This window comes from Lethenteron reissneri, chromosome 16 (assembly GCF_015708825.2).
Source record: "Lethenteron reissneri isolate LAM-NWPU_2019-01 chromosome 16, ASM1570882v1, whole genome shotgun sequence".
NCBI classification, from domain to species: domain Eukaryota; kingdom Metazoa; phylum Chordata; class Hyperoartia; order Petromyzontiformes; family Petromyzontidae; genus Lethenteron; species Lethenteron reissneri.
Window position 1 is genome coordinate 9,158,138 of NC_083794.1, and position 21,697 is coordinate 9,179,834.

The 21,697-nt window shown below is 45.1% G+C and overlaps 1 protein-coding gene across 1 annotated transcript; it reads right to left on the reverse strand.

Annotated features, from left to right (window-relative positions):
- Positions 1-8,003: 8,003 nt before the first annotated feature.
- Positions 8,004-14,055, reverse strand: LRAT (lecithin retinol acyltransferase). The gene is made up of 2 exons (XM_061552342.1): positions 12,974-14,055; positions 8,004-10,896 (listed from the first exon to the last, which is right to left on the reverse strand). The coding sequence occupies exons 1-2, from the start codon at positions 13,679-13,681 to the stop codon at positions 10,744-10,746; spliced, it is 861 nt and encodes a 286-aa protein (XP_061408326.1). The 5' UTR covers positions 13,682-14,055; the 3' UTR covers positions 8,004-10,743.
- Positions 14,056-21,697: the final 7,642 nt, after the last annotated feature.

The window sequence follows — 21,697 nt, forward strand, 5'->3', positions numbered from 1 at the left end:
GCTGCATCAAGTGATGCAGCAAATCTGGCTGTGACGGTCCCACCTGATGACGGAGACTTGTGTTGCCTCCGAAACGTCGTGATTTTATTGTTTATTTTTATTAATTTTAATTTCATTTTTTACCTACGTGACTTTACCGAAAGAACTAAGAGTATGAAAAAAAACAACCTTATTTATATCACGTGGGTCTGTGAAGCAGATCCACTGTCCGAAACGTGGCCAACTCAGGCCACAGTATTCTTGACGAATGTGATGTTGTTATTTGGGCACCACTGCCAACGTCAGCATCGCCACGTTATTTTTTCACCTGTAATCTGTAGGAGGAGCGGTGGCGCCGTGGTTTGCACACTGCACGACGAACCTAGTTTGTTTATGCAGCATTCGTTACTCGCCACCACCACAGTTCGATTCCCAGCCATAGCTAACATCAATGGGGAGTGATATCTAAACCGGTCCTGGGCTCCCTCCCCCCCGTCACCCCACTGACCAGTTGGGTGAAGTATGGTCAAACAACCCGCATGACTGACAGTGTTGGGAAAACATTCATCCATCAGTGGATTGTAAACATTGCTGTCATAAAAAAATGTTTTGTGAGTGGCGACAGGTTACGCACTGCCACTATTTGTAATTAACATGCATGCCTTCTCGAAGCTAATCTCAGCGATTGAGCTGTAATAAGGATTGAATGCAGATTTTAAATATTTAGCTATTTTACGAATGGGTCCCGAATGTGATTGTTTAATAAGTGCTGCGGCTAAAAGTCGAGTGCCGTATACACGGAGTACAGGCTCGTCCAGATGTCTTGTCAACCCCCATTGCGTTCTCTAAAACGTAATTATTTTCAAAGTAAGGTTAATTTAAAACAGAAATGAATAGGCAAAGGAAAATGTTAGGGGTCAATTAATTGGATGTCACGAGACATCTGGACAACCCTGCAGATTGACATTGTAGTGTGCTGAACAATAAAAAATGATGTTAGATTTGAACTTCGAGCGGCGCATTGAGATGTACGGATGAAATGCGCCTTACAAATGTAAAGTCTTCCTCTTATTAAGAGCATTTAGTATATTCAATTAATTTGCTAATTTAAAACAAGCTTTTGCAGCTTGTTGAACCATTATAATAAATCTGTTTCCATCCCATGAAAAGTGTATGAGATACTTGGTGTTTATTTTTTTTTACTAATTGATGGCAAGCAACATCAAAATTGTAATGAAAGACATTGCGAAGACACACTGACAATAGCCAGACTAAACAGTCTTGTGAAGAACAGCAACACGGAAAGACATTGTTATTGTTTTTTTTTTACAAATTAACGACAAAGCACTTTTCAGTTTCATTGTAGACAGTTTTAAGAATATAATGTTTGACTAACTTCACTTTCATCCCTCCACGAGTAGAGAGAAACACTCAACCTTGAATAACAACAACCTTGTACTAAACACATTGTGGCTACATCAGTGAAAATGCAGAGCTCATTGGAATAAGTTTGAAAATAAAAAAAGTTTCATCCAATGACTTCCTTTAAGCTATGTTAACAATGTTTGCTTGTGGTATTTACTGGATTTGATGAAAAATAGTACAGCGCTATACATTTTAAAAACTTTATTTCGTTGACTTTCAGCATTTCAACAACGTCACATGAAGGCAATGAGAGTTTATTCACAAGAAATTAATTTTGGGTTAGAGCGTGCAGGTGCAATGCCAATCTTTAGCCATGCCCTCTGTCACTCGACACAGCCAATCAAATCGAGTTTTCACGTGGGCAAGCATGCCAAGTGATACTTACTCTCTTGTTAGCCTCCTAATTTGGAACGGGTCGCAAGCGCTGTGGTTATTTCACTGCACATTTAGATTTTTTAAAAACTTAGATTAGAGGAAAAAAAGGCACACATGAACAGGGAAAGTTTTTGTATCACATATATATTCATAGAAATGTATGAAAATGAATCAGGAAACTATTGAAATGCTTATGAGAGAAATATTGTTTATATGCGATTACTGATTTTTTTACAGTGCTGTTAAACAATAGGTGCACGCAAAGATCACAATTGTCAGTAGCATGATCAAAATAGTTTATTCGCTGCTGGATGGAGGCCTCCACATGCTTGCGCTATTCCTATAATTTCACAAGTCACTTCTTAAACTTCGTTTCCATGGAAAACCAACTCACATCAGTTTCAAGAGCTCTCGAGTTGGCTTTGTCTTCTCCCAGAACTGAAGTTGATGGACAACTTGAGTTGGTTAGACATTTATATGAATTCCCACAGACAATCCAGGCCAGACTGGGAAGCAAAATTGTCCAGGAGAATTCAGGCTTCTGGCCAAATTGTCAGTCAACTCCAGTTGTCTAAAAACACGGACATGGGTTGTGGGGGTGCGCAGGGGCCATGGAAATAGAGCAATAGGGCGGAATTAGAGGCTGACTGACAGGACATCTGCAAATGGTTTCATATGTTTCCTGTAGTACAACGAAAAGAGATACGATGCAGGTGTTACGAGGAGGCGGTACTCGGAGTTCATCGGAGTGGCCACAGCAGGTTTGGCATCCATCATGTATTCTTTGTTTAAAAAAAAAATTGCTATCATAAAAACACTTGAAAATTACAGCCTCGCCCAAAGCACCAGGCTCACCCCATCCCCCAAGAGCTCCGAGATCTGTGGCCTAGCCCGCTTATCCGGTTATAGGCGGAGATCCCTCCCTTAATTACAGCATCCCCTAATTAAATTAAGCTTTTCATCGATTACGTCACTCCCTAGGGAGACTACATTGTTTGGGTAATCATCTTGGGTCCTAGATTTGAAGCTTTCGTGACTGCAATGATTAATATTCTTAGGTTTTTTCGGTAAAGTCACGTAGGTAAAAAACATTAAAAAGTAAAATAAAATAAAATTACGACGTTTCGGAGGCAACACAAGCTTCCGTCTTCAGGTAATAATCATCTTGGGTTTTTGTCCAAATATCTGACGACTCCGGGTTTCCCCTTTGAATTCCACAAACGTTACATCTTGCGTACAGATCACAACACGGACATGCATTGCTTATGGATGAGTGGCGTGGTTGGCTATAAGAGGCTTAATAGAATTGTAAAAAAAAAAACACTGTGATTCCCTCGCTTCTCTTGACGCTAAATCCTGAATGAACAATCCATATACTGCCACGCCTCCATTCGCGAAAGTTTTGGATCGCTCACATTATTCACATCTGTTGAATAAAAACAAACTCTGACTGTTTAAAAGAGCATAGGCCTACTCTAAAGTAGAATGGCATAAAAAAAAGATGCCGACTTTATGGTCCCTTTGAACCTGCGTGTAAAACCGTGCGTGCACAGATGTGAACGCCTCCTCCTGCAGCGACAAGGAAAACGGTGTTTCCTGTCGTAAAGTACTTAAACGGCACACAAATGGTCTCCTTTCCCAAATGCCACGGGCGTTCATCCTCCACAGTTCGTGTGTTTGACGTGCGACTCGCAAGTGCACGGTGGCCGCGTTTAGGCCAACAGATCAGACGCGGGGCCAGACCCAGTTTAATGCTTTAGACCAGGGGTCGGCAACCTACGGCTCCGGAGCCGTATGCGGCTCTTTACGGGCTGCTTCTTGACGATGAGTACGTATGTACTCAGATGCATTGCGGCTCTTGAAATACTGAATTTTGTACCGAATTGGAAAGAAATGGCTCTTCTTGTTATTTTGGTTGCCGACCCCTGCTTTAGACGTTTAGAGGCTCCGTCAGCCAAGGGCTTAGGATTTGGAGGCACCCCCCCCCCAAATATGTACTGTTTTTTGTTGGTGTAAAGGCAAAAAAGTAGCGCTATGATAAATCTTACAGTGTAATTAGGTCATTAAACCAAGCGCCTCACTTTGGGTATTACCACAAGTGCTATGCCAAAATTGTAATGTTTTTTTGTCATTTTAAATTACCTTTAGGTTTGCAATTCCTATATCATGTGTGTATAAAAAAATACAATTCGAATCAAAGTAACCATCTTGGATGGGTGGCGGTACAAACAATCAGTGTAAAGAAGTAATAAAATAATAAAAATAAAACACAATAAAATAATTCTCACTACGTTTCGGCCACAACGCAAGCAGCCGTTGTGGCCGAAACGTCGTGAGAATTATTTTATTGTGTTTTATTTTTATTATTTTATTACTTCCCTTCTACGTGACTTTACCGAAAGAACCAAGAAGATGAATCCCTGCAGTCACGAAAGCTTTAAATCGAATTCAGTGTAAAGAAGTGAACCCACAAAGCGGGCCCCCGACATGATAACAATCCCAAGGCCCCTCTCCAACTTAATCCGGCCCCGGAGCTGGCTGAGCGGCTGCTATTGATGGTGACTGCACCGCGGAAGCTGGGACGTGCCAGATAAATATTAGGCTTGCTGCCACGTCTCCTTCTCAAGACCCTAGCGCAAATTTGAATTGTTTATTCAACTAAGTCATAAAGTAAATACACAGGCGATTGTGTAGACGTACAAGTTTATTGTTGCACGCAAAACTGTAGATAGAGCATCAACGATGTGATAGCCATTTTTAAATATCAAGCCCCAAGCTTACCCGGGAGATTAAAGGATGCAAGCTGGGCTTTGCAGTGGCGCAGTAGGGGCCCTTTAGGAATTGCATTATTAGTGCCACGGTAACACTAAACAGGCCCCAATTTCCAGCCCCCTCTCCCAGTTTATCCCAGCATATATATGTCAATTGCCTAATCACGCGTTAGCTCCAGGCCGCCTGGATGTACCTCCTCCCCCACCTGTTTTTTTTTACTTCAGCAGAGTTTTTTTTTATTGCTGCCGATATAATCGGCCCGCACATCCACAGTATGGTCATTTTTGATGCGTATTGTAACAGAGGGGTGGAGCGACAGCTCTGTTGTCTGTGCACTGCACTATGCGTTACATTCCTGGCTGTGGATACATCAGCGGTGAGTGACATCATCTGAACCAGTTTGTGGTTCCCCCACCCCTACCGCCTTTCACCAGTCAGCACTGACCAGCTTGGTGAAGTATGGTTGGAGAAACTTTCATGGCCAATGCAGCCTTCATCCAGCTGTGGAATTATCATAAAAAAACTGCATTTGCTATGGTTCACTACAGATTACACGCGAAATTTCTCATTTGCGAATGGGGACATCTGGGATGAACGAAACGCAAACATTTTAAAGTAGATTCGACATTTAAGCTAGTAAATAAGATTGAAAAAGTACTTTCAAAAATATTATGTTTGTGAAATGTATTAGGTTGGAAAGCACAACTTGGAATAACTTTTGGTTTCTTTTACACTTTGTTTTGCGTCTCCTGCGTTGTTTTCGTTTGTCATTTCCCGAGTTCACCCAGCGGGTCACTCAGTTTGTTGGCAAAACATCATCAAGATAAGCTGTTTTAAATTTGCATCGGAATTTACTAAGCCTCGCTAGGCTGGGGATGGCACCACCGGGCGTGCAGCATTGCCACGTTGGATCTCCATCTGCTCATCAAAACGGGCAGAAGAGGTTCTCACAGATTCCCAGCAGCATTCCACAGACGATCAAAACCGCCTCTGACTCGGTTAAAAAACGCGGTTGACGGGCAGCGCTTGAACCCGGGGATCATCGCGAATGTTCACAAATCGGCAGGAGGACGACCTTTAAGGCTCCGTGCGAGGACACATGTGATCACCCTTCTCCGAGTATCCTGGATAAATGAGTAAAGTATGATCTAGATTTGAAGCTTTCGTGACTGCAGGAATCCATACTCTTTGGTTCTTTCGGTAAAGTCACCTGATGACGGACGCTTGTGTTGCGCCCGAAACGTCGTAATTTATTTTATTTTATATCTACGTGACTTTACCGAAAGAACCAAAGAGTAAGTAAACTTAAAAGTGCGTGTTACCAAATTTATTTAACTGTATTCACACCGGGCACAAGTTTGGGGTGCGTCTTACTTTCTGGAGTCGTATTCTGATCTGGAGAATACGGTACTGCACTTCTGGAATTGACCAAAGGTGATAAGAATTTTGAAAAATATGGCGATGGGAGGCAATTCTGAAGTGGAGCAGTGCGACGATCTAAGAAGCAGAATGGGGAAGCGTTTTCATCTGCAGTGTGGTGTTTGAACAAAGTGCGGATGAGATGAGATAGTTGGCCTGATAGATCGGGTCCTCAAGCTGGGTGGAGAGTTCAGTGAGTGAAGTTCATGGGGAAAGTAACCATGGCATAGGGAGCGACTGACCATCGGTAAGCCATGGGCCTGAAGCCACACTATCTACTCGCTTGGATGAAAATGTGTTGCTTGTGAAATGCCACTTTTAAATGTCCTTTAAACATGCGGAAGCATCGTTTAACAAGTGTGTTATGCTGAGATTTTTCGATTGTTCAATATTTTTACATTTTCTCAATGTAGAAACTGATAGGCCAAACTTTATTTCTGTGAAAGGCTATTATGTGCAAGGCTTTGCTGGCCTTTTAAAAATGTGCACCCTAATTTTATATCCCAAAAATTATGTGCGTGGGCTTAAATATATTCCTTTTGAAAGTCATTATTGTCAACAAGTTAAAAGCCTTGTACTGTGTCTGCAGAAATGCAACACAAGATAACACTGTGCTGTTGGAAATGCTTGAATTGTTTTGTCTACAAATGCAGGGATGTGTTGTGGGATTCCTCTTGTGGTTTTGTACCCACAAAGCAGGCCTGTCATGCATTTGGATTTGCCTTCTGGACATGCTGAAGCTATTCAGGGTTAACGACCGGAAGCACTCAACATCGCGTAGGAAGGTGAAGTTAAAGCTGTTACCACCACATCACTATCACCACTATCAGCAGCACTTCTTATGCTGCCCCATTACTACGATTACTGGTCATAACAATTAGTAATAATGATTCATTTCAAGAAATATTCCCAGTTTGGTAGGATATGACATACATTCCATGTTTTGTAGATCGTTCCACGTTTAGTACAAACAGCAGTTCCCACAAAGCCCAGGTAAATAAAGGAATACTAATTAAACCTCCCAGAATCCTACTTGCTGTACTGCCGTATCCAAGTGCCTCCTTACTCTTGCGTGTGAGTGTTTCATACAAGCTCCACCATATTTGCGCTATTCACCAACCCTGTGTCCGAGTTGCTGGATTATAGGCGTACACTTATTTCCATCAATCTCTCTCTTTTTGAGCTCTTAAACATCTGACAAAGTTGGCGGACCTATCAAGTGTGTCGGCGGTGCAACCGCACTGCAGCGCACGGGCTGGAGGGGCTCCAGGCGACGGAGAGAATTTGAGGCAAGGGGGGGGGATCCATTTCAGTCCAGCACCGAGGCCCATGCGGACCGCGCTTCGCCACTGATCAGGCACGCCTGATTGGCGAAGGCTGCTAGAATGGCTTTTTTATTTCTTGCAGACGAGGCCAGAGACAAAATAAGATAAAAAAAATCATAGATCGTGCCAAAAACATTTCCCAATGTAGGGTCATCTGTGCTTATAATTTTGAAAATCCTAGTGGGAAGACAGAAGAGATTTAGGCAAGAGTTATAAATGTCGTGAGGTAAGTGAAATTATAGAGGGCAAAATAGAAATGTATTGAGATGAGAGAGGAGCGCTCCGTGTTAGACAGATGTCATGAACGTGACAGATGTCGAAACGCTACAGGGATGTAGTGAGATGAGAAAAGAGATGCAGATTAGGTAGGGGAGATATTTTACTTGTATGTTTATGTTGCTTAGAATGTAATATTAATGTTGATATTTTTGACGGATCTGGGGCCCTTTGGGTTGCGTGGGGTGGTACGATTTTGCTTGTTTTGTTTTCGCTCAGTGCCATCGCTGGTTCACGCAGGGGTCGTGGCCGGGATTTATACACACACAGAATGTAGGCCAGAGCGAGCACGCCTCTTGCGCCAGGATCGCTATCAATTTCTCCCAACCCAAACATTTACAACTGCGCCGTTAATGATCATAAAATATATCTCTGGGATACTCTAAAGTGAGAGAGCTGTGCATGCACACCGTAATAACAAGTCCGTGAAAGTTAAACGTATAGCATTTTATACATTTTCTTGGGTTTAATACAGCATACGGAATTAACGTGGAATGTGTAAAGCGTATCACCGAGATACACAATGCTAATGAAATAGTTAATTGATATGCTGAAACATATGATTCACTTCAGAGAGTAGATTCTGGAATATCTCAATGACAGGGAAATATAACATTCAATGAGAAAAGCGTACGTCTATGTTTGGAATTGCTGCAGATATTTTGTGTGCGTGCATTTTTTACTCCCTTTGCTTGATTTTATTTAGCTCGAGACAACTCGCTCTTGCCAAACCCTCTCCAATTACAAACAACAGTTTCAACATTAACCATTTAATTAATTCTGACTGCAACAAGGGGTGGGTTCGGGACCGCAATGCGCCGCTGTGAACCCGCTGGCACGAATTTGATTCCCATTGAGTGATATCGGAACCGGTCCAGGATTCCTACCTTCACCAAACCCGTATTACCCAGCATGGTGAAGTATGTTTAACCAAACTCTACAATTGACGCAGTGCGAGAGGAAACAGAGGCTTTATCCAACACTGAATTGTCAATGGGTTGTATATACAGTTTATATTTTTTAAGTGACAACGAATTTAGCAACCACACCTGCCGAAATAACTACTTTCCTAAAGCTACTTTTGCAATGGGTTTCATATTTCATTTAATGTTTTTTCCACCCCAGGTCACCGGTGGCACGTGACAAGCAGCTAAAGCCCCAGCGAAAGGCTTGCCAAGACGTAGTGTGCCCGACCGCGGACATATTTTCCGGGTTTGCCGAGGACCGGGGCAGATCTGCCTAAGATGAAGCCATGCCCATGGCAAACACCCTCATTAAAAAGATCACTTCGTGACTCTGGAAGCCAGAGAGCAGATGTGGTGAAGGTGACATCTTGGTTGTGACTCTGCCCCCTTTGAGAGCCCGTGCACGGGTTCTGTCTGTCTGTTTTTTTTTTTAACCGCCTGTTTCCATAAAGGTGCGCGAGTACTTTGTGTACACGTTACCCAGGTGCATGCAATATTAGTGGCATCAGAGCACCGAGCTGTGTTGCCGTGATGAGATGTGTAGCGATCGGTTCAGTACCACCATCCCATCGGCGCTGTCGGACGTGGTTGCTGAGCACCCTTATCCCTCCTGATGCTAATGGGCTCAGCCCAACCCTCCCCACCCCCCTAAACATCTGAATGATCATTCAAGTCAAAAGATGTTGAAACAAATATGAGTGCAATTAAGCGATGGACGTCGCAGCTTTTAACTCCGATGTTCAGCTTAACGCAAAATAGACAAAAGCAGACGGGGGAGCGTAACTCATTCTGTGTATCATTGAACGATTGTTTCATCTAGATTTGGAGCTTTCATGACTGCAGGAATTACTTTTTGGTACTTAAGGTAAAGTCCCGGAGAATGAAAATAATTTATATAATTTAATTTATTTTCTGTAAAGTCCCGGAGAAAGAAAAGAATTTATATTATTTAATTTATTTTCTTTCTACGTGACTTTACCGAAAGAACCAACATGCGATTGTTTCATGTTTTGTTTATCGTTAACACTGCCGTGACCCTCCACCCCCCCACCCTGAGAGCACGGTCGCGCTAGAGGGTTGACTCGCTGGTGTCAAGGAACGCATACTCTTAGTTCTTTCGGTAAAGTCACGTAGGTAAAAAATGAAATTAAAATTAATAAAAAATAAAATAATAATTTTAATTTCATTTTTAACCTACGTGACTTTACCGAAAGAACTAAGAGTATGAATCCTTGCAGTCACGAAAGCTTCAAATCTAGGGTCAAGGAACTTGCCTACGTTGAGGTTTCACCGTGGCATCACGCATATTGAGTCGTACAACGTCCCCAATTTTCAGCTTTGCCGTATCCATTCTCTTTGGTTCTTTCGGTAAAATCACTGGATTGTTTTTTGTGGAACTGCTGGATTCTTTTTTCCGCCTGAGGACGACCGCTTGTGTTGCGATCGAAACTTCGTGATGTATTATTATTTGTTTTATTTTATTTTTCTACCTACGTGACTTTACCGAAAGAACCAAAGAGTATGGATTCCTGCAGTCACAAAAGCTTCAAATCAAGATTTGCCGTGTCAGTCAATTCCACCGACTGAACGTTATGCCGTAAGTAACTTCCCAATGTAACATTTGCCCTCTCCTACACGCATATATATTGCATTGTTTTTCAAGTACAACCACATCATCTTGTACCTGCGATGAAAAATACCGTTCATAAGGCCACGCAGCTGACATTTTATATGCACAAACAAGTAATGTGAAACTTTGGCAATTTTACATACAATATATAAATTGCTTTATATAATAATACATCTTGTAAATATGAATCCAAGGCTACATTAGTGGACAGTGCTGCAAAATCCATTGTTGTACTATACTTCTGTGCACCCCCCCCCTAACTTGCGTGAAGTATGGTCAAATAATCCTCCACGACTCACACGGCACCAGGAAGGGCCTTATCCAGCAGGGAATTCACACAAGGGCTGTACACGTGCACGTGAGCTCAGTTGCAGAATATAACATTTGAGATTCCGGATTATTAATGGCCGAGTCAAATAAAGGCACATTCAAGGCACTGGAAGAAATTAAACTTTGGGTGTTTTTTGGTCTGTAACAAAACTGTTACCCAGCGGTTGGGTGGATATTCTCTGCTAAACGTGGCGAGTGTTGCGGAGGAAAGGTCAACTTTGCTCGTGGCTTGGCGTTTGCGTGTCGGTCATCCGGCCATCCAGATGAGCAGCGAGATGACGAAGGTGATGATGGCGAAGAGAAGGGACGCTCCGCAGTAGAAGGTCAGGGAGAGGCCCAGGGTGGCCCCCACGAAGACGCTGCGCTTGTCCCTGACGCACCTCTTGAGGAACGAGCAGAACTGCACCAAGACGTTGACAGACGAATGCTAAGAGGGACAGTCTTTACACCTCCCCCCACCACCTCCCGCATCTGCATCATGTCCACCACCCTGGTGGACTGTGATGACATACACTACAAACTCATTGTGTTGCTGGAACATCGCGGGTCATAAGTATGTATCAACGATCCTCATTTCTGTATTTCCAGATACAAAAACAACATTTATAAGACTGCTATTATATGAACATTTTAACATATATGAAGGGTTCTTTTGACTTCGAAAATCACACGAATGCAACTTTTTTTTTATGTGTAATGCATACAAGGATTCATCTCACAGTCCCTTGGGGACAAGGTGGGTTAGTGGCGTAGCTATCGAGTGTGCAGGCAGTGCAATTGCACCAGGGCCCACGTGGATTGTACTGGAGGCACCAGACTATGAAGAATGGAATAATTGGGACAGAGCTCATGCCAACTACACTACGCCAATGAAAATAAAGTATTTGTGAGAGAGCACCTCTCATGTAATGCGGGGCGACTGACATGTCAACAAACAAGCAGAGCCCAAATATTTTAATATAGAAGCACAACACGATTTACAAAAAAAGGCCGTTCAAATGCTTTTGTTTATTCTTACAATAGCATTAAACTACTGGCAAATGCAACCATACAGGTGGAATCAAATTACGTTTGGAGTGGAGCTGTGGCATTGACACTCAGCTCCCGAGAAACACTTCCAGTACAAGAGCATCCGAAAATGAACCTACATCTACGTGGTGTCAATTCTCGGCAATGGGTGAAAGAGACACACTAATTGTCGGTAAACAGTACGGTTATTGATGGTAGCTTTATTAGGCAACAATGTTCGTGGTTAATCGGGTCAATTCCATTCATCGTTCCATACCTCCCCCCCCCGACCCGCCCCCCGCGGTGTGTGCCAGCGCGATTACGATCATTGGTGTTAATTGATTAACGCGCAGCTGTGTGCTCATTAATTAGCAGCAAGGTACGGGCTTGTTTGCGATTCACTCGTTCTTCGAGTTACTTATTGGGTGACGACGGTGGTTAGCGTGGCACTAGGAATCCGGCTACCCGAGTTCGATTGCCGAGATCCTGGGCATCCCCTCTCCACCAATTAGCATCGACCAGCGTGGTCAAGTATGGTCAAAATAACCCCTGATGATTCCATAGCGTGAAGAGGCATTCGGCCAACAGTAAATTGACAAATGGCTGTGCATTATTAATTTGTACATCATCCGGCAACGCATATTTACACATTTCATACTCGCTCTGCTGTGCTGGGTGCTTCAACAGAATATGTACGCGCGAGTGCGAGCGTGCACTGATGTCTGTAAATGCACGGGAACGGAGCGTAGGCGATGATGACAATTGATGGTGATGATAGTGGTGGTGGTGATGAAATGGTAGGTGAGTAGGTAAGTTTAATACATCTGTGACCAGATGAGGATCCACGCGGTTACATTCTCCTCTGCTGACCCCCAAGTCTGGAACTCTTGTTACATAAATAAACTTATTTCGCACCGTACGCACAAGCCATCCGTGCTTCCCCGGTTTCATTACACGGCCGGGCTTCTTTCTACGAATGCCTGTCTCCCTGGCCTATGCCTCGATTGCCTCTTAAATATACACGCAGTACAGTCATCTGTAAATTGTATCATCTGTAAATTGTGTACAGAGTATATGAGATGCGGTTTCGTTAAGACCTGGGGTCGGCAAAGCAAAGCAACAAGAGCCATTGTTTTGCAATTTGGTAACCCCCCCCCCCTCCCATTATTTCAAGAGCCGCAATGCATAATGTCAACAAAAAGCAGTCCTTAAAGAGCAGCATGAGGTTCTGGAACCGCAGTTGGCATGCATACGCTGTACATATTGTTGGTATGTAGACGCTGTCGTGTATACGCTGTATACATACCAACGATGACTTTGTTCGGCTACTCGTGTTTACCGGGGGCTGGTGTTATAACGATCGCAGAATCGGAAGAACCACGCCTCCCGCCACCGGAGTGGATCGGACCAGCGTGGAGGGAACGCATCGCGAACGTCTGCGCGCGCTCGCTCTCTCTCTCTCTCCGTACCTGCTCGGTCTGCTCGCTCCACGCGTCTCCGTAGCGGCAGTGCGTGGCGAAGTGCTCGCAGTTGTTCCACAGCAGCGAGTAGACGGTGTCCCCCGAGTAGTTCTCGGCCCTCCTGGCCGCCACCTCCCCGGGCAGGGAGGCGCGTCGGCGCGCGTCCGCGGGCTCGTGGGCGAGCCGGTCGGCCGCGTTCACGAGCACCTGGGGCGCCCCGTACACAAAGTCGACCACCGAGTCGACCCTGACGGTGCCGCGTCGAGCCACGGAGCCCAGGATGAGCCGAGTGTTGGTCACCACCTTGCACAGGAGCTGCTGGTCGCTGGTGAGCAGGGGCAGGATGTCGGGCAAGAAGTGCGCGACTCGGTCATCCCCCAGGTAGATGCCGAAATGCGTGAAGAGGGTACGTGGTACCTCCAGCAGGTCGCCGCGATTGTAGGAGGAGGCCGACTCGGTTCTGGGGCGGTTCGAGCGGGTCCCGGCCCCCACCGTGAAGGAGGAGGTGGTGGTGGAGGAGGATGCCGAGGTGGTTAAGGAGGAGGACCTGGGCCACGTGTCCCCGTCGAGACGTTTCACGTGCAGGGCCCCGCGCAGCGCGCAGTGCACGGCAGGAGGATCACCTCCTCCTCGTTCTTTCTTGCGGATCACCCCAGCTGCTGCCGCTGCTGACAACGCGGGCGAGGCGCCCATAGAGGAGTGCACGCCCGCGATCATATCACGGGTGGCGTGCGACCTCCTGGATACGATGAGCCCGCTGGTTCGGTTCGATGAGCGTTGTCCCTCCACCGCACCGAGGTGGAGTAAAGCGGAAGAGGCCTTGTCCCGTGCGCGAACAAATGTGCAGAGTTACATTTACACCGTGACCCGTGTCTTCCTCCCCGCCGCTCTGGAGCTTATCGCGCGGGCGAAAAGTGAGCGGGGACGCGACAAATCTGGCCACCGAACGAGATATTCGTGGTGGAATTCAACTCGTTGGCTTTAATGAGCGCAATCATAATGAGGTGCCCTGTGTAAGTCTGTGCCGCCGCCGCCGCCACCGCCGCGTTTATAACGGCACAATGCGAGGAGAGCGTTGTGCCGTTAACGCGACTGCTTGGCTCTGGGGGGTGGCTGTGGGATTATTGGGGAGGGGAGGGGAGAGAGCGCGCGCGGGATGGATGTCAGCCGCTGGGGAGGGTGGCTCTGTTCGTGTGGTGGGGGGTGGGTCCTGGGTGACCGGGGGACACCGCGAGAAATCGAGGCGGGTGGGAGCGAGTGACACGTGCCACACGTAATCGCAACCAGCCACCACTGTGTCGCCATCGACCGTCGCCTATCGATCATCGTTCGTCAGGCATCATCTTTCACTTCATCCGATTCACTTCCACTTGTATTTAACAACAAAGACAAAGATAGCCATAACCGACTGTTGGGGCAAGTGCTGTTAGCGAGCACCTATAAATGCCGGCACGGCACACGAGGGGGTGGGTGGCCAACACCACGCCCGGCCGCCTTTGTTTCCCCAGTGGTGGCGATGTTTACACATCGCACCGGGTACACATTTGAGGCCGAGTCGACCTAGGGGAGGCCCAGGACCGGTTCAGATGATCGTCACCGATGTTTAACAACATACATACAAAGACGTCCGTTGCGTGTGCAAAGATTGGCTTATACGCAGCATGCAAAACTGCCACTTTTTCTGCACTCTGGTCATCATAGTCCAGAATGTATTTTTTGTTTGTTTAAACCAAATCTACATGCAGCAGTTATCGAGAGTGCAGGCAGTACAACTGCACCGGGCCCCACGGAGAGGTGGGCATAGCATTCCTAACCAGCAAGGCCCATGCCAACCATGCCTCGCCACTGAACAGGTGTGCATATATGTGCCAGTACCTGATACACACACACACACGGGGGAATTGTTCATTTGGACAATAAGCCACGCTGTGTGGCGTTTGAGAACGGCGTGTCTGTAATAATTATTATCGTGTGAAGCCATTACTAACGTCACACACGAAGCACAATTGTCATTCTCTATCCAAGAAAGATTCGCTGTGTATTCTGTAGTTTTTTTTTTAAAGAGGGTCTTTGCTTCGGCATGTTTGGTCAACTCCATTGCTGGGTGTTTGGTTACGTGGGAGGAAATTGGAGTACTTGGGGCGGGGGGGACACACAAACACACCCCAAGCATTTGATGGGGAACAGCATTTCAATCCCAGCACAAATAGATTTAACCCACATACTGACCTAATTCAGTGAGTTGAGCAGATGTATCTGCAGAGCACACCCACTGTTGCACTGCCATGTACTGGCAACTCGCAGTCCTTGCAGTGTACGCCTATACAAGTTAGCAAGCCCTGGTGATCAATAATGCACATATCTGTTCTGTTATTCTGTGATGTGTTTTCTCGTGAGATTTCGTTTTAAAGCGTTCGTGACTGCAGGGATTCATCTTCTTGGTTCTTTCGGTAAAGTCACGTAAATTGGAAATAATAAAATAATACATTTAAACATACTAAAATACGTCGTGAGAATTATTTTATTATGTTTTATTTTATTATTTCCATTCTACGTGACTTTACCGAAAGAACCAAGAAGAAGATTTCGCTACTGTTGGAATTGGCTAAGCTAATGGGGACTCTACATACATGACTCCCAGAGGTAGACTTCTGCAGAAGTGAGCATTGGTGACTATGCTGCTCTGCTGATGAGTCCGAATGAGCATGAAACCAATCAACAGTTGCCTATCACCGCATCTCCGTTGCTGTCAGTTGGTCAAATTTGTTCACATTTATTTTGATGCTGATCTCAGACAAGAGAACGACAGTGCACTTCTTTAGGTCGTTCTATATGTACATTGGGGCCGTGTGCTTTTTACGCATTGTTTGGAAATCATTAAAGCGCGTCTATAAGCATCTTCTTGGTTCTTTCGGTAAAGTCATCACGTAGAAGGGAAGTAATAAAATAATAAAAAATAAAACATAATAAAATTATTCTCACGACGTTTCGGCCACAACGCAAGCAGCCGTCCTCAGGTGAAAACCAGGTCCGCCAGGTCCGTCGAGGCGACAGAGTCATTCAGACTACGTGACTTTACCGAAAGCTTTAAAACGAAATCTCACGAAAAAACCCCCATCATCACAGAATAACAGAACAGATATGTGCATTGTTGATCACCAGAGCTCTGTCGCCTCGACGGACCTGGTTTTCACCTGAGGACGGCTGCTTGCGTTGTGGCCGAAACGTTTATTATGTTTTATTTTATTACTTCCCTTCTACGTGACTTTACTGAAAGAACCAAGAAGATGAATCCCTGCAGTCACGAAAGCTTTAAATCAAAATCTAAGTCTATAAGCATGTTCGAAAATCCTGCTTGGCTCCCGAGACGTGACCAGATTGGATGCATTCAGTGTGGTTTTGTCGTAGGCACTCCGATTGTGTTTAAATATCTGAGGTGAGAGGACGCATATTAATTCATAGTTCATATCTGTCAACCCATACGGTTTACCTCGTATTCTGGTACAGGGAAATTGAGAAATTGAGTCCGATTGTGTTTAAATATCTGAGGTGAGAGGACGCATATTAATTCATATTTCATATCTGTCAACCCATACGGTTTACCTCGTATTCTGGTACAGGGAAATTGAGAAATTGAGTCCGATTGTGTTTAAATATATGAGGTGATAGGACGCATATTAATTCATAGTTCATATCTGTCAACCCATACGGTTTACCTCGTATTCTGGTACAGGGAAATTGAGAAATTGAGTCCGATTGTGTTTAAATATATGAGGTGAGAGGACGCATATTAATTCATAGTTCATGTCTGTCAACCCATACGGTTTACCTCGTATTCTGGTACAGGGAAATTGAGAAATTGAGTCCGATTGTGTTTAAATATATGAGGTGATAGGACGCATATTAATTCATAGTCATATCTGTCAACCCATTCGGTTTACCTCGTATTCTGGTACAGGGAAATTGAGAAATTGAGTCCGATTGTGTTTAAATATCTGAGGTGAGAGGACGCATATTAATTCATATTTCATATCTGTCAACCCATACGGTTTACCTCGTATTCTGTTACAGGGAAATTGAGAAATTGAGTCCGATTGTGTTTAAATATCTGAGGTGAGAGGACGCATATTTATTCATAGTTCATATCTGTCAACCCATACGGTTTACCTCGTATTCTGGTACAGGGAAATTGAGAAATTGAGTCCGATTGTGTTTAAATATCTGAGGTGAGAGGACGCATATTAATTCATAGTTCATATCTGTCAACCCATACGGTTTACCTCGTATTCTGGTACAGGGAAATTGAGAAATTGAGTCCGATTGTGTTTAAATATATGAGGTGATAGGACGCATATTAATTCATAGTTCATATCTGTCAACCCATACGGTTTACCTCGTATTCTGGTACAGGGAAATAGAGTTTTCAGGTTCATACGGTGTACAGCCGTTTCAAGACGGGCAACATGTTTTTTTTTTACTATTTGTGTTTCTTTCTTTTGACGGGACTTTGTGGGATGAACGTTGAGATTCATAAGGGCACGGGCTGGACAATGAGGTCTGAATTGGTCTGTAATAAGGTAGGCACTGATAAGTGGTTGACTGATTTGATAGTTCCCTATAACCCCTTGGCATCCCACCAGACACCAACCACGTGCTCAGTTAGGAAGGTGGCAGCTGCCTCAGTTGTGTGAGTCTTGTACATAACCCGCTACTGACACACACACTCTCCCTCCCCACATCTGAGAGCAAATGCATATAGCAAAGCCAAGTTCTAATGATAATAAACATAATAATTGTTGATTATTACGTCGGCTATTTTATGTACATAATGTCCACATTGTCCTGTTAAACCTAGGTTACCAAAGTTAGTATTTTGGTCTACCCATGTTGGTTTGGTTTTTACGGATAAATACAGGTGATTCCATTTATAGATACCGCCCCACAATAGTACAGTATGGAGAACATTATAATATTTAGATTAAGGGTTGTTAAGAACGAGCCTCCATTGCAAGCGGCACATTGTTTGCAGTTATTGGAATGTTTAGTTTACAGTTGTCATTGAACTCGTGTCTGATTTTGCAATACGTTTCGTGAGGACAGTAGTTTCCTTCGTGGTGACGCGTGTGTCTGCGTGTGCCACAGTGAATCTCTCACCCACACCACCACCACCTTCCTTGTCTGTTCACCTGTTAGATACGGGAGCCACCGCTCTCATAATATTCACTACCTGTTGAAAGGATGGTAATTATAAATAAATGGGTCGCCCTGCATACTCTGTTTATATCCTTTATCCAGTTGACCAACATTCTACCCGTGTAACCATGTTATTGTTCTAGATGTCTCACTTTAGTCTCCACTCAGGAGCACTTGGGAGCTGAAGTGAACGGAGTGCTGATCATTCCTCGGATTTGTGAGGCTCTTCCACCAGCACTCCACACTGTACGTATTCATTGAACGCGGGATACAGTACAGTACTGCACCGTGGGGTATCTGTAAACGGATCACAATGCATAATGGTCAGATAGAACCAAGTTGTCACACAGGATGTGGGGCAGAATTGTCCTTTACTATGAGCACGATGGTGACACGCACTGATTCTCGGGACAAGTCAAGTCAGTTTATTTGGTATCGGGCCCATTTCAGCTAAAATGCTCTTTTTTCAACTGCGATCCGGCCAAAAGTCAAAGATTGTAACAACATGAAAACGCAGATTATAATTTGAAGTTTTTATTGCGTTTTTGTTCTTGTTAAGTTATTCCAATCGGCATGAAGTCAAGAGAAAAAAAACCCATCCGTACCGAGCTCCCGCTGTGCGCTGAGTCGCCCTGTGTTGGCCCGTGGATGGAGATTTCACAGAAACTTCTGCTATACAGACATGCTAATCACATGACAGTAAAAACAAAATGTAACATTTGTGAGAGCTTGTAACGTTAGATAAAACTTGTGACATTCGAATGTGATTTTTTTCCCGTTAAGTCCTTGGGTAGCCAGATTGACACAATTAACTTGCTGCACTGGAGCACCCAGATTAATAATGGATGGCTGCCCAGAACCAGGATTGTAGTTTTGCTGGCTCAGTTCCTGTGAACTCTGAGCTACTCGGCCATCTCAGAGGCTTGTCGTTTTGTTTGTGCTGCAGTGGCAACTGTTTGCAGTATCTCTGGGACTTTTTTATGTCAGTGTTAAGATGCTAAAACAATTAACCCGTAAAACAAAGTTTTTCACTATAAATCCTTTATATGCATGGCGGCTAGAGTCCTCTCGTTCTCTGGCTTGAGATGGCTGCCACCTATGGGTCAGATGATTGCCTGGGACCATTAAGCAATTGGTAATTAAATATAATTTATTTTTTTCCTAAAAAGTGTAAAATTTTGGAATTTTTTTCACGAAAATTAATTGTCACGCACGACGAGTCTGTGTAGAAAATGTCAGCTCGATTGGATCACTGGAAGTGGGTTAAAAAACGACCGAAAGATTTGCATGGTCGTAAGCGCGCAAGCAAGCAAGCAAACTTAATATAAAGGATTTAAATAAAAAACGACCGAAAGATTTGCACGGTCGTAAGCGCGCAAGCAAGCAAGCGAACTTAATATAAAGGATTTAAAAAGAAAAGGCTTTGGCCCTTTTTGGCAATAATACAGGGGGTGCTCAGATGTTCAACGCCATATAGGTGCACCTATTGTTAGGCATTATCAAGTCTGCATTAACCACGCAAAATATGTCCTCTCTGATGTAAGCCAATCCGTTTAAAAGACAATGCATACATTATTACCAAAGCAAGTATGTGTGGTTAATGAAAACTTGATGCCTTGTAATGGGTGGCTGTTTGGTGTTTGGAGTAATTTGCGTTTTGTGGTCATACTTTTAATCATATATGAAAAAGTATATCGTTTGTTCGTTTCTCACTCCGCTTGTCCTGGTGAGGGTCGCGGCAGCATGTTGAGTAGGGTGGTCCAGACCTCTCTTTCCCTGGCGACAGACTCTAGCTCTTCCTCGGGAATTCCCAGGTGTTCCAAGGCCAGCCGTGCGACATAGTCCTGCCCAGTGGGACATACCCGGTGGAGTTCCAGGGGGAGTCTATTGGGGGGCATCCTTACCAGATGTCCAAACCACCTCAACTGGCTCCTATGGAACTGGAGGAGCAGCGACTCGACTCTGAGGCTCTCCCGGATTACCGAGCTCCTCGCCCGATCACGGAGAGTGATCCTGGGAACCCTGCAGAGGAACCTCATTTCGGCCCCTTGCCCAAAGCACATGACCATAGGTGAGGGTGGGAACATCGATCGACCTGTAAACCGAGAGCTTTATTCGAGAACTCATCTCCTGCTTCAATACCACTGGAATGGTACAGCGCCCACATCACTCTGGATGCAACACCGATCCGCTGGCCGATTTCCCCCTCACCTGGAGAGCACACTCCACTGTCTCTCAGGAGTGAACCATGACCTCAGATTTGGAGGCGCTGATCCTCATCCCCAGCTGCTTCACACTCGGCATCAAACCGTTCAAGTGCACGCTGGAGATCACAGACTGACGAAGGCAAAGAGGACGTCATTTTCAAAAAGCAGCTACGCCACCGCCATGCCCCCGTAGTGGATACTCTCCATTACTCGGCTGCGCCTTGACATCCTGTCCATGAAAATCACAAATGGGAGTGGAGACAGGACGCACCCTTGGCAGAGTCCGACACCCACATTGAACGACTTTGATTTAACACCAAGAATACGGACGCAGCTCTCACTCTGGGAATCGAGGGACCGGGTCACGCACAAAAGCGGCACCGGTACGTTGTATTCCCGCAGCACCTCCCACAAGACATTACACAACACGGTCATATGCTTTCTCCAAGTCTAGAATGCAAAGGTAGGCTGGAGAAGGATTTGTTGCACACTCGAAATGAAGGACGTGGGCAGGTGCTCCAAATCGAGGGCAAGCACATTTATTGTGATAATCTGTAAAAATGCAACAGCACGTAGCGTCGCAGCAATTATCTGGGTCTGGGTCTTCCGCCAGAAGTTCCCAGAAAACCTGCACTATTCGTTTGGGCCTTCCACGTCTATGTGGTCAGTGTCCCAAGCGTCGGATCCAACTTACCACCAGGTGGTGATCAGTTGACAGCTCTGCCCCTCTCTTCACCCGAGTGTCCAGAACGTACGGCCTTAGGTTCGATGATAAAACTACAAAGTCAAACATTGACCTTCGGCCCAAGGTGCTTGGGTAACCAAGTACACTTATGAACATCCTAGTGTTCGAACACGGTGTTTGTTATTGACATTCCGTGACTAGCGCAGAATTCCAATAACATCTCACCATCCGGGTTCAGATCAAGGGGGCCATTCCTCCCAATCGTGCCTCTCCAGGTATCTCTATCGTTTCACACGTGAGCATTGCAGTCGCCCAGTAAGACCATGGAGTCGCTAGGCGGCACTCTATCGAGCACTGCACCCACCATTTTCAAGAAGGCCGAATACTCTGAACTGGTCTTTGGTGCATAAGCACAGACAACAGTCACAGTTTTCCATTATGAGGTGACCCGCTCATCCACTGGGACACACTCCAACTGAACAGCACTCAGCCGAGGGCTTTTGAGTATCTCCACACCTGCCCGGGGCCTCTGAACAAGGGTTACTCCGGAATAGGAGAGAGACCACCCTCGATCGAGAAGTTTGGTTCCAGTGCCAATGCTGTGTGTGGAGGTGATACCGACTACATCAATAGCTAGCGTCCATCGCC